The 14,234-nt window shown below is 35.4% G+C and overlaps 1 protein-coding gene across 2 annotated transcripts in view; it reads left to right on the plus strand.

The window, feature by feature from the left end:
• The window catches only part of LOC136035322 (angiomotin-like protein 2), a 50,759-nt gene extending 37,894 nt beyond the window's left edge, over positions 1–12,865 (plus strand). For both annotated transcript variants that reach the window (XM_065717042.1, XM_065717043.1), the window contains 5 exons: positions 494–619; positions 3,529–3,734; positions 5,991–6,148; positions 9,562–9,845; positions 12,613–12,865. In XM_065717042.1, the coding sequence (XP_065573114.1) occupies positions 494–619; positions 3,529–3,734; positions 5,991–6,148; positions 9,562–9,845; positions 12,613–12,672 (834 nt within the window). In that variant the 3' untranslated portion in view covers positions 12,673–12,865. The remainder of the gene's footprint in view (positions 1–493; positions 620–3,528; positions 3,735–5,990; positions 6,149–9,561; positions 9,846–12,612) is intronic.
• The last annotated feature ends 1,369 nt before the right edge of the window (positions 12,866–14,234 follow it).

The raw sequence follows: 14,234 nt of genomic DNA on the forward strand, positions 1-14,234 counted from the left end.
TTTTTTCAAAAAAAGAAATGGGGGAAATGGTCGGCAGTCTAAACTGCGTCGTGTAAACGGCTTTTACACGTCGTGCAATGGCTTTGTAAACTTGAAACATGCATCATGTATGTTTGGATATCTAAGTTTAATGTGGTATCACTATTAGTGGTAACTATCATGAAGTATAAAATAATTTCATTGTCTAAACTAACAACTGAAAAAATTCAAAAAGGCCGTTCTTCCTTGAACCCAAAATTGTCGAAAAAGACACCTTAGTTTTTATCCTTTTGTTTTATTTGATACATGTTACTGGTTGATCCTTGACTCGGGACTGGCTAGAATTTTTGGGATATTTTTGTTCGACACTTTCGTCTGAATGTAGGTTAAAGCTGCTCAAAAGAACTCTAACAAAGACAGGGGAATAGAGTTTTTTCTCCCCCTCGCCTCCTCTCACCTTGAATCCGCCACTGTTTGTTACTATTCAATTGTTTCTTATTTTTCTTATTTTCAGTGTCAAAATTACCAAGAAAGCAAAAAACAAGTCAGCGGACCTGTACAAGGTGCGGGGAGTCAGGAACTAGTGGGGAGACAGCTTGAAGGAGAAAGAGGAGCTCTGAGAGTGTCTCAACGGTCCCAGGTATGTTTTACCTATAATCAAATTTATTATCTTGAAAATTTGAAGCCAAATGAAATTTAAATTATTGAATGGCAGATTTATGTATTAACATACAGTTTTTGGCCCCCAAAAACTTTGGGATTGAACTAAATTCTGAGAATTTCTGAAATTTGGCAGCCAAATAAAATTCCAGTTATTGGATGGCAGATTTATTTATTCACATATAATTTTTGGCCCCCCAAAAGCTTTGGGATTGAGATAACTTTTGAGAAGAAATTATATTGCTTATTTATAGAGCTAAGTAAAAAATATGCTAAGCCAAATTTTTCCAAATAAGCCGCATTTTGTAAGTATTGTTTTTTGTTTTTCCATGTTTTACAGGAAGCCGTTTTATTTTTCTGTTAAAGAGTATATTGAAATCTCGATAGCTCAAATTCCTTGATGATATGTACTTTCAAATACGCTCCTATAATTTTTTTTTTGCTAAATATCCAAAAAGTAAAACATTTAACTGTGATTTTATTTTATTGATAAATATACATTGGGGAATAATAAAAATTAAATAATATAATACAGATTAAGAATTTGAATAAATTTAGCTATCTTTGTAATGACCGTTCTCAGAACCTTAGATTTGGAAGGATGAAAGGGGGGAGGGGTAATGGTTATTTTTTTGTATATTTCATTTGTATTTACTTGTAAACGTTTTTGAAAAGCTGGTCTTCCGTTGGGTAGGGTACTGAAAAAGAATCTGTATGTGTGTGCGATCAACATCTTAAAAGTGTTTGACTCCATAATACGTTCGCAGGCAATCCTTTATCTGCTGAGAAGCTTAACAAACCCTTTTTTGTGAGCTCCTGTGGAATTAGTATGGCAATGCATTCATACAGGTGCGGCTAACTAGCCAGCTGAGCAACAACATCGCTGTCGGGAAAGTCTGAAACAAGGTTCTGTGCTTAGTCCAGGTCATTCCAATTATGCCATCCGAACCGTCACCACCAAAATCGGATTGAGCCCTGTGTTCATGCTAGCCGCTTCTGCTACGCAGACAAATTCTTCTAATATCGGACGATATTGAAGCTCTCCAAAATCCAGCTGTTACAGTTTTCTCTGGTGATCTTGAATGAGAACGGCTTCCAAATTTCCTTCTCGAAAACTGAGTTTCTCGTCTACCATTCGTCTCGGTAACCTTCCGTAACTATCATCGTTGGTCCAGCAACTATTCCCGCATCGTACTTTACAAAAACAAAGGTTTCCCGTTCGACTCGAATGTAAAGGACACTAAAACAGCGTTTAAAGAAAAGCTGAGAAAATTGTACTGAGAAAGAAAAGCTGCGGAAAATTGTGAGAAATAAAGGCCAGTTTCACAAGATGACCATGGACAGGGCTAATGAAGCTTTTTTGCCCGGCATGTCTTATTTCTGGTCCTACTAAGGAGTTTTTTCAAATTATCTGAGCAGAAGAAAACTCGATCTATATTCTTCTGCCTTTGCAAATATCTTCTCTAGCTGCTACTTTGAACTCGTAATCTGTACGTTTCTAATAGATAGTTTTTGACTTTTCTTCATAAGTGAACCAGCTTATAGACAGACTGCGTATAGTATCATCGATTTTCCACTTATTTGTGCAGTTTAAGTATGTCTACAGAGCTGCGTTGTTATATTTCTTCTGAATTTCTTGTTACTGCTATAGTTTTTTCTTTTTTTATGTCCCTCTAACTGCATTCATGTTTTGTTGGGGGGTTTGAAATTATTATTCATTTTTTATTTTCCACTTGTTTAAGGGAGTGGGGTATAAATATAATTTGACAGATAACCTATCTAAAATCTCTTATTTACATCGTCTACAAAAAATTAAATTTTTTATGTTAGTCCTCAGTTGGGACACTAATACCTAAATGATATCGTATCTTAGTTTTATCATTTCTATGCTCTTTCTGTGAGCATAGAAATGATAAAAGATGCTGCCATCTACTATCACTGTGGATCACAATGTTCTTAAATATTCAATTTGTTTTTAGCCTATAATATTAATAGGGTAAATAGGGTAAATTGACCTAGGGTAAATAAAATAGGGTAAATTGAAAAAATTTGCAATGATGATTATTTGCAAAGTTGAGCCCTCTCTTCAATATTTTATTTAAGATTTATTAATTTTTTTTATTTTTTTAATGGCATTTAGGTATGTTAAATGACAAGTTATGTGCATAAAGGTTAGATGGCGGGAGAGTCTTTTTCTTAGCCGACATTTTTCATAGTCAGCAATCTTTTAAATTTAAATGGCCTTTGAAAATAACGAAAAATTCCAGATTGCCATCACAGATTACCTGGTAGCTTTATTTTGAGAATATCGTAGGAAAGAGCTTGTTTAAATGGCTATTGGCTCTTTTGGCCCTTTTAAATCTTTCCAGTCAACCATGAGAAAATCTTCCTTCGCTGCTATTTTTGTTCATATAATTCAGTTTTAAAAAAACATACGAGTTTTCCAAAAGACTTTACATTAGTACAATATACGAAGTCCTGCACCTTTGAATTGATTGGTATTTTGGTATGAAACTTCAGACTAAGGAGATGATTCAAAAGTTGTTAAGCACTACGTTTCTTCAAAATAACTGGCAGCAGAGCTTGTCAGACGACAGGCATAAAAAAGAAATAAGCATAGCATATAATCTTTTGTGATTTGCAATGGAAATACCCCCTTGGTAGGATTGATTCAAGTACTTGTTGTATAGAGTCACGTGTTTTTTTTTTCACAGGTAAAGTTACGGACATTAGTCAAAGATATAGATTGATTTAACATACAATCTATAACTTCGTGCTTTCTTGTAAGGCTTGAGATAAACTATCCTAACGCAATGGTCCTCTTGGCCGCCTTAGCTGGGCCGCATTCAAGAGAACTAAATTTAAATAACTGTCGGATCTTTATTGCAGGGGTCAGTCAAATCAGTTGGTACTGATAGTGGAGACAGCGGTATTGCTGCTCCTGAGCCACCAGTTAGCTCTCTTCCTCCTGCATATCCTCTTCTTCCTTCAGACTCGACTAACCTGAGACAACAATTATGGGAAGCTCAAAAGCACATTGAATTATTGCGAGGCCAGATGCAACAGTGGCAAAGACCTCCAGGAACAGTCTATGAGTAAGTGATTTATCTAATACTGCTTCATGATCAAAATACGTTTAGTGGATTAAACAAGTATTAGGTACTTATGCTTTAAAGTTACCAGGTTACATAGAAATTGACGGGATGTGTTTTGCTTTGATTAAAAAGGGAAAGCTTGTAATGACAGATGTGAGGGGTTTCAATGACACCTGCTGCGAATTCAAAGTAACGATGAAAGAGGTTTATCATCTTGAATGACGGCTATTAGAGATACAGGGTAGCATAAATATTCGAATAATATGTAGTTGATGTCAGTGTCTTAAAAGAAAATTTGCTATCCCTGTGTTTGTTAATTTTGATTGTGGACAGACATTGCCTCTTTGGTAGAATAGTCCAGTAAGGCTAATGAAATTCTTGCTACCTATGTTCCTCGTCCAATATTGAGCCTTCAACGTATTTTGTTTGTTTTTTGCTGTTTTTTTTTACGTTTTATGCTAAAAAAAATTCTCAGTAAAACATTCAGTAATGTTTTACGAAATTAAAATGCTGAGAGGACATTTAATTTCAAATTATGTCTGGCATACATCTCCCTAATCCTTCACTGAGTATTGTCAAGATAAATAGTTAAGCGATGATTATATCCGCATGCCTCAACTCTACAGGTAAATGAAAAGATTAAGAAACAGGCCCGTATAAAGAATAAATGCACAACATATAAATGGGGAAAGCCAATAAACGATTGGTGATATTACATGTCTGTAGTTTTAGAATACATCTATTTGACTCATCTCTATTCTAGGAAATCCTCATGAATCCATCGTTCTACATCTGGGGTTCAAGAACTGCTTCCCAGAGGCACCAATTCATGGAGATTTATGGGATAAGGGGGCGAAATGTATTTTCTAAAACTTAATTTGTTTTACGATTTTTTTTTTCAAGGAAAAATGTAAAAAAAGTATATGGCGGGGAGGGGGGGGGGGATTAACCTTCTTACCCTCTACCCTGTCTCTTCCAATGACAAGAAGCGCTTACAATTTTTTTTGTTGCATTTTTCTCTTGACAATGCTGTATCAGTAAAACTAAGTACTTAATAGGAGCCTTTTTTAGGTAGATATCTATTAACGATAGAGGAGAAGAAAATAGCAAGAGTTATAAGGAGTGTATATTCACCTTCTAGAGGCACTGGAAGTATCAGATAGCAATCCTGTTATATTATTACATTCTTGGATTCTAGACGGTATTAGAAGATAGTCTTTTAAGGGCTTGGAAAATACGCCTATCAAAGAATAGACCAATGCAAATGCTGAAGTTAATTATTGAAATTCGACGAAGATGAGGTTTGCAAGCCAAATTGCATGGTCTAAATTAATAAAAAAACTGTTTATGAAGTTTTTACGTGGTCAGGAGATGATTTAATTCTTCGACCTTTAGGGTGAGCAAATCCTTCTTTTAGGGGAGGGGCTATAAAAGGAAAAAAAGAAGTGGGTTTTGTCGGAAAAAATCTTCCGATGACAATTTATCTAATCCTTGCTGTAAAGGTAAACCTAGTTCTTTGGTCAAGTAGGTTCCAACCACGTAAAATGCTGTGGATTTGGGAATGTTGAAGTTATCCCCCCCCCCCCAGTAGGCTAATTGTTGAGGGGGATTTGCAACACCTGAATACCATTTATTATTTTATGTCTAATAAGTGTTTACTTCGAAAAGTTTATATCAAATGCTTAGTTTGTTTTTGATATTTAGTAGTTTAAAGGTAAAGAAAAAAAAGTATTCACACTCAGTAGGAAGGTACGAAAGATGAGATTTGAGGATTTATAAATGGGAAATATTCCAAACAGCTTAAATTTTTCGAATCGATATTAATCTATTCCCTCAGACTCCAAAGCTGATTCAAAATCTTTAAAACTGCTGCTTTTTATAGCTTCGGTGCGTGCAGGAACTTGATTTAAAGAATGTTTTGATGCTCAAAATTCCTTTTTTGGGCGAAGGGGTTTTCAGTTAATTCTCTCTGTCAAGTTTTTAAGAGCTTGTCTAGAAAAAAAGGCGGCTATTGACTAGGAGTTACAATTATACAAATACGTATTTTAACGTAGCAAATGTACAATTTTCTGGTATTTATTTTGTGAAAAAAAAATAGATTCTTAAGTCAGAAAATTGTCAAATATTTCTTTAGTGTTTAGGCCACATTTCTTTGTCGCCCTAGTATCATCCGCCGAAATTAGCTTCAGACCCTAAGCATGCCGTTCCACTTATGTACCCTGATCCAAAAAACTAACTGCTTTTTCCTTTTTTAAGGCTGAAAAATCAAGGTGGCGTTTCACATCAGCAAGATACAGGTCCTCGGCGCTCTAATCTTAGAGCTACTATCCCAATTAGAAAGTCGTCACCCCTTCCGCCTCGTGCAAGTTTAAGATCTTTGCCAAGGACCAAGGCGCCCCCTAGCGGAAGGGGAGGTATGTTTAACTAAGATTTTAGTAATGTTTAAATAGGATAGCAAGCTAAATTGTGAAAGTTGTACTCGCTTATACGCTATTGTCAAGTTTACTGATCATTATTGAGTTTGTCAATACCGCATAAGTGTGTATAGGTTTCACAATTTCCGGCCCTCCCTGGAGGACTTGACATAAGTATTTGGAACATTAGCAATGTTGCAAACACTCATATCAATTTTCCTGACTAAAGAGACTCTTTGTTATGGTCAATAAGGTAAGCCAGCTATGATCTGCTCTCTGATAATGATTGGCTATATTTTAGTTCAGCACCTCTATGTGGTTCAATTAGTTTCTCCTTTTTTTGTCGGACATATTGCTCTTATGATGAACCCAATATCTTTTATTTTTCATCTCATCTGGTAAATACTACAAATTCAATAAATTGGATATAAAATATAATTTTTTATTAACATAATTATTTGGTCAAATTATTCTATCCTAAAGGTGTCCCTGAACAAAAATCGAAGAAAACAAAGAAAAGAAAATAATTAAAAAACCACGGGATGGTGAAACCACCGGCTGAAAATAACCTTTTTTGGTTTCAGAACATTTTTTTCTTCGTTCTCTTTTGAACGTCGTGCATAGCCAGTAAATAATTCTTGTATTCAAAGAAAATATTAAACAAATTAAATATAAATGAATAAGTATATTTTATAGGAAATGAATTTGATTCACTTTTTTGTTCTATAGTTGACGATATCCTGTGAATATTGTTTAATTACCGTTAACAGAAATGAAATTTATGGGATTAATGGAAGAGGATCTGACATTGGTGCTGGTCTTGTCAAGGGTTACCTGAATTAAACTAGGGTTGGTTTTCTGACTGCCATGCACTAGTGAGTTTTTTGTGAGTCAATACGTGCATCGGGTATAGCTACTGAAGCTTATCAGAACAGTTGAGTGCAATTGTTAAAGTTGCTGATCTAAAAATATGCGACTTGTTTTTAGCATATCCATCTTACATTGTTGTTGATTGTTGCTAGCTTTACCTGAACATCTTTAACACAGCAGCATCTTACTGGCCATGCTCAATTATAGCCGGAAGTAAGTTATTCAGTTTTCGTTTCTTAGCTCTGATAGCCATTATCTCGAAAGTTACTATTTTCAGAACTAAAATTAGTTTAACAATGAATCTTAATGTTATGGAACTTAAAAAACATTAATGCTTGTGAGGTAATGTTATCTTGTACTCCTAGACTATAATTAAATAACTCACACAGGAGTTTTTGGCCCTGTGGGAAGAATTTTCAAATATTGATTTTGCTTTTGTTAATTTTTCTAAAACCAAGGTATGCTTTGCCTGAGAGATAACTTGGCCGAACAATTGTTTGAAGCAAAATTTTGCACCCCACCCCCTGAATATTGGCAGACAGCAAGGGTATCCTTCCCTCATAAGAAAATAATTGGTGAAAATTATGACCCATATAAATGGCATTTTTTAGGCTGTAAACTCTTATAACGTAATTTGGAGTTTCTTGTAAGCATAATTTCAATGCTGGATTCTAAGCATGTTCCTGTTGTCTAATAGAATCTAAATTTAGCAAGTTTACTTAAATTTGGTATCAGTTTTGCATTTATGGAAATAGGGGTGGAATTATTTTAAAAGTCCAACTTGCAGTTACGCCCTTTGGGGTGATACTAGTAGTGATACAAATTTTGGATCTACGAATTTTGAATTAAATCGTTAAAACTATGTGCTGTTAAATTTGATGATTTTTAATGTTATGGCAATGAAAAAAGCGGCCTTCAAGAATACTTCTGCAATAGCAAAATAATTGGAGTTTTGTCTAAATAATCCTTTTTTAAATATTGCTTGTTTAAGAATAATAAAAAAATGGAATAAAAATTATAATTTATCCTTAGTAATGGATTTTAAAGCGATTTTGCAATGATTAACCAATCAAGCAGTTTTCTAATGACATCCAAAATAGAATGCAACATGACAAAATCAGTGCAAAAAAGAGAAGGGACTTGCACCAAGCACCGGCGAGGATTAATGAAAAGAATATGAAGATTTGAATAAACTTCGGTCCGAAGAAACAGCTGAAAAGAGCAAGGCGGCCTCTCCTAAGATTGTTACCGCAAAATGAAATTGAAGGGGGAGGGGATAAAATTAATTGTTTTTTTTTTTTGTTACCAAAATTTGATTATTAAGTTAGTTAAGATTGAAATGAATGAAATGGAAAACAATAATGAACTTTGTTTAGCCAACGGTTTATTCCTTTTTAAAAAAATAAAGTAAAAAAAAAGAATCATCGTATTTTTGATGAAAATCAATGCTCCCAACATATTAAATTTTTTCTTTGGTGAAGAATCTTTACGTAAATTTGCAAGCGCTTGGGTGCCTGGCATGATTCACGGATAGAGATTTAAAAAATAACAATGAAATGAAAGGTAATATGCAGAGTAGAGACTTTTTAGAAGGAGACATGCTGAAACGAACAGAGACGCATTTTTTATCGCTATTTTTTTTCCCATTTTTTTATGGTTAAGTCAGAATATTCTGACTATCTGGATGCTTTTTTCAATGGAAAAAATAGATAAGAAAAAAAAGATACAATAGTCTAAAGCCAATAAATACTAGAAGTAGACATAGAAAGAAGAGAAAAAAGCAAACGCTATACAAAAACAAAGAGAAAAATAGGGTTGAAACTCTCATCCAAAAAGCTAAAGTTATTGTTTTTAAAGAGATCCGATGTGATGATGTCAAACGCGAGAGAACGAGTAAAATAAGCCCAACTTTTCCGTATTTATGTAGAATGTGAGTTGTGTTTGTGAATTTTGAATGAGTTGTGAATGTGAATTGTGAGTTACCTATGCTTGTTATCTCAATCGTATGTTGAAGCAAAGTGAGTATTTCTAAACTGAATTTGAAATTCAGTTAAGACCGAAAAAGTAAAATAAAAAGCCAAAAAAGTTCACAGTTTAATAATATATAAAATCGTTCATTGAAATTATGTTTTTTTTTTTTTTATTTTGGATCCGTGAATCAAAAAGTGCTCTTGTTATGTATGGTAGGACTGTTTTTGCCTCAGAACCTTTTCTATTGTGAATCATCGTTTCTTTGAAGCCCTTTGCAAAATCAGATATGCTACATCTGCACAACAGAAGGGAAAGTCATAATAAGACCAAATTTTAATATGAGATTTTATCTATATAGAAATAATGTCATAAACAATGATAAAAAATATTGTTCATTATCTGAAGTCACTTACTGGGTAATTTATGATTACTATTAATGCTAAAAATGAGTAAAATTTCAAAGCCAAGAAAGTTTCTCGGAGTGGCGAAGAATTGTTGTCTGATCGCTTTTGTGTAACACATATTTTAACGGTTGATAAAAATGATTTCTATTTCCGTATTATTTTTGCTAGGAATGGGTCCTCACCACGGTTCAGTCGCCCAAATAGGGAATAGTTCATTAAGTATAGCCGCCCAAAACGACCAACGTGTGCGAGAGTTTTCATCTCCAAGTAGAATAGACTTGGGTTATACCCCGCTTTATCTCCGAACTGGTCATTCACCTTCACCTTTTATGGCTAGAACACCATCTACTGGTAGTGAAGGCAAGATGACTAAGGACAAAGCAAAGTGTCAGCTAACTAGCTATGCCAGATTTGAGCCTGAAATTGCTGCACCAGCAAGCCAAGAAAAATTGGTAAATTACTTCTCTTTCTCTCCCTTTTCCTCTTTCTCCCTTCCTCCCTCTCTCTCTCTCTTTCTCTCTCCCTCTTTCTCTCTCTTTCTCTTTCTCTCTCTCCCTCTCTCTCTCCCCCCTCTCTCTCTCCCTCTCTCTCCCTCTCTCTCTCCCCCTCTCTCTCTTTCTATCTCTCTCTCTTCATCAAAAGCTTTAGGTTATCAAGCTTTTCAGGGGATAAAAACACCAATTTTGGAACATTCTTCTGCTATCACTAATGAGCCACGGACAAAAATATTCAGGAATAGTGTTGGAATCATACAATTTTTGTAAACGCGTCCTTGTAGACAATAACAGGAAAAGGGGTTGATTTGCAAAGCAATTGACATATTACAACTTTCCCTTCGATATGCTTCTAGCAAAATTATTAATACCTTTTGGACCGCGCCGCTCAATGCAGCCTAAAAAGACGCATTTAAAAATTCATTAACTAGAATTCTCCAACATTCTCTGAAACAAGGTTACGAGCTCCGTATACAAAAGTCCTGTGCAAGAGTCTTCTTTTATATTAACTTGCGCTTTTGTATTTCAATAATGCAAATCGCGTACTGGCTAGGCTTCAAATTTGCTCTTTGCTAAAGTTAATGCACATTCTCAATTCAATACTGGGACTCGTATAGTATTTGTATAACTAAGAATTTTAGCCCAGAACCCTCCCTATATTGAGGATCGTGGAAAGGGTTTGAAATTTTCTTTGTTTCTCTTCCTGATTCATTGATTTATTTTTGTATTGATTGCTATTCACGAACGCACACTACTCGTCATATGGGATATGCACTTCCGTCGCTCGATTGAAGGACCATTCATAATAATATTTTACTAATATCGAGATCTAGCTAGTGGTGATGTAAGCCTATCATGTTTTTCTTGGGATTTTCTGACTGGCTCATATTAGCGCTAGCGAAATATTGGTATTAGTAAAATTTCATTGTGAAGGGCTTTTTAAAAGACATATATCAGTGGACAGTCAATTTGGTCATGCGACTTTTGATAAATTTGTCTACCTCACTGTCTAATTCATGCTTAATCTAGATCTAATTCAATTTGGGGATGGACATATCCACTTACATAATTGGCTATGAAATCTTAGCTCTGCAAACAAATCGCGTGACATTGTGAGACCGGTATCCGAAGTCTTCCTCCCAAGCAGGTGTTCTTCATTAGACTGTCATCAGATTTTATTGAAGTTGTGACGAACTCTACGCATAGTTTTGGCAAGTTTACCCTGTTTTGTGTCATGACGGGTGGATCTTACTGAGACTGTCAGTAAAGTTGTTTTTTTGTTTTGTTTTTTTTTTTTGGGGGGGGGGGGTAAGGAGTACTTCGTATATTAGGTTGAGGGAAGCAAACAAATATTTTTGCTCTGGTCTTCGTAAGAGTATACACCACGGTTTCTTTTCTCTTTTTATGACTGTTGTCTGACCGGCTCTGCTGCTATCTAGAGAAAAAATTTTTGGCTCACAAAGAGATACAAAAATTTCTAAGAGATAGAAATTTTATCCTTTTTATCTAAGAGATAAAGAGGGGATAATTTAAAAATACTTCATCTGAAAAGTAACTTGGCAATCCTTTAAATGGGTAATTCGGTTGATCAAGATGTATGAGCCATGCCTGTTTCTCTTAAAAAAAACTTATCATTATGAGGTAATTTGTATGAAATATGTCTGTCTACTAAACAAATGCTTTGCTTTTAAGGTGTATGTTGTTTTGCATTTTTAGTGGAAAATCTATTCTCCGCTTTGATGATAAAAAGTAAAATAGGTATACCTCTGAAATCAGTCTTTTCCGCTAAGAATTTTGACATACGTCTTTATTTGGTTGCTATTTTTAAGGCTATTTCTAAGTTAGGCACGCGTTTTCTACGAAGACTGATAAACGCGTTTTTGTTGGAAATGCATGTACGGGACAAGCCGTCGAGGTGAGAGCCTTCGAAATTTGAGCATTTTTATGGTATTTTTCGGTAGATTTGTATTTTCATATCCCCTCCCAGAATAAATTCCCATCTATGTGCAAGAATATACCGTCGCTTTTATGCCTAAAAGTCATATCTGGCATTTTCAAGCATCCAAAGTAATTGCCAATTACCGTTTTCTAAGCTGTTCTCAAAGAGAGGATCAGTAGGGTAATTTACTACTACTACTACTAATAACTCACTGCAGCACCAAGCCGCCTGAGGCCAAGACAGCTACGCACGCTCCTCCTCCAACCTAATTCTATTGAAGGCCTCCCTCTTTACACCCTCCCAGGAAGTTCCCATTTCCTTTAAATCTTTATTTATGACATCCTCCCAACCCAGTCAAGGACGACCTGCTTTCCGTGTAGCCCCAGACGGTTGGCCAATAAGGAGAATCTTCGGCAATCTGTCATCCTTCATCCGCAGAACGTGGCCTAGCCATCTCAACCTTTCTTTCATTATAGCCCTAGAAAGCGGGATTGAACCACATTTTTCATACAACCTACTGTTTGAAATACGGTCAGTCAGCCGGGTACCCAGAACAATCCGTAAATCAGAAGAATTGAATTACGACTGAAGAAAAATTGTTCTACTGGTCGTCCCTTTGACAGTTTTTGTCAATTATTTCAAAAATTTGAAAATATACGACGAAAAATATTTTTATAGCTTAGAAAAATACGACGTTTGGGCGTAACAGCGACTACATATTGATTTATTTTAAAGTTTTTTATCGTTTTTCAGGAACTGCAGGGCTTCAACTTCTTTCTCTTTCAGGATTACATGATTCACGCTTTGAGAAATGAACAGCAACGATATCCTGGGCACTTCCAGTGATTCATTTGTTAAAATTTGTGCTTGGAAACTACTTGTATCTGCTTCAGTTGCCTATCCTTTCAAGTGCCATAACTCTTTATCAACTATTTAAATCTTTATTCAAACTCGGATCTATTCTAGTCATTACTTTTTAATGTAGTGCAAATTGTATATTAACTGGATAAAATATTAAATTAAACTTATTTTAAAGCAACATTTTATTATTATTATTAGGCAGAGTCCGCTCTAGTGTTTATTTTATTATTCATTTATACTGTTGTATCTTATACCAGGGGCTCTTCGGACAACAGACAAATTAAGATCCAGAAAAAAATGTGATTTTTTAAATATATATATGGTTGATTTTAACCATAAACAACCGCACTTGTGCATTCCGCTGAATGCACAAAGCGCCTTGAAGAGTATCATACTTATAGGGAGTTTTTTTTTTCAGGAACATGCATGTAGGATGCTAGTTCTTTCGAGCCATTGCTGGTGCATACGGTGTCGAATTGACATTTCAGTTGTTAAGTCTGTTTTATAGGGACAAGTAGGCCTATCGTCTAACCTTGAGGCAGCGGAGGTCGATTCCCGGACCGAAATTGCCATGCAGAACATCAATCCACTGTGAAACTACAATTTTGCTAACATTATGAATATGAACTTAAATTTTTTTGCATCACCATCATCATCGTAGGTTTTGTGACAAAACATACCAGGGAAACAAGGTAAGCCGTAGCTCCTCAAACCACTTGACAGTTTATAATATATGCATTCCCATTTAAAGATATGTTAAAATCTGTGATGACATAGGGTTCTGTGAGAGCACTAGTGGCAAAAAAAAATTGAAACTTTCTTTACAATATGATCGACATAGGGTGGCTCTTCGAAACTTATTGGAAATAAATCAATTCCCAAGAGAATACTTAGAATCCCTCAGCTTAATTCTATAAGCAAAAAAATTAAAATATTTGAGTTATATTTGTAAGTCAAGTTCTTAGGCCCTTTAAAGAACAGAGATAAAATTAAAGGAGACAGTTATGTGAGTCACCGTCTTCCTGTTGACTATCTTCTAAATAGGCATCGGAAGACTATAACGGAATATTCTATAAGTTACATTGAGCCAACCAAGCTGATATCATAAGATTCAAACCTATAGGGGAAGGGACAGAATATGAAATATGGTTGAGTTTGAAGCTGCTGGAAATAGCGCAATAAAATGTTTCGTGGTATCCTTATGTAGGCCCAAAAAGACAAAGTGAAGGGTTATTTTAAGGCTAGTGCTCTTGCAGACTGAAAACCATTGTGGTAGTTAATATCATATGCCTGCTCATGTATACAGTCAAGGAGGCACACTCGTGCCTCTATAAAGAGGCGACACACGACAATGTTAAGCGATCTTCGGTTCCAGTGGTCGCAGACGGATGGGGAGGGATGCATTTCGTAGCCCGAGCTCCAACTAAGAAACCTGAAAAATTTCATCCCCCTCCAACTTTTTCTTCATGGGGAAAATCTGGCCGAAAGTTTCGACCTGTCAACCCAAGCCCCCCTTTAACGTTGTCCGATCGGGCTGAAATTCACAA

This window comes from Artemia franciscana, chromosome 14, assembly GCF_032884065.1.
Source record: "Artemia franciscana chromosome 14, ASM3288406v1, whole genome shotgun sequence".
Taxonomy (NCBI): Eukaryota; Metazoa; Arthropoda; class Branchiopoda; order Anostraca; family Artemiidae; genus Artemia; species Artemia franciscana.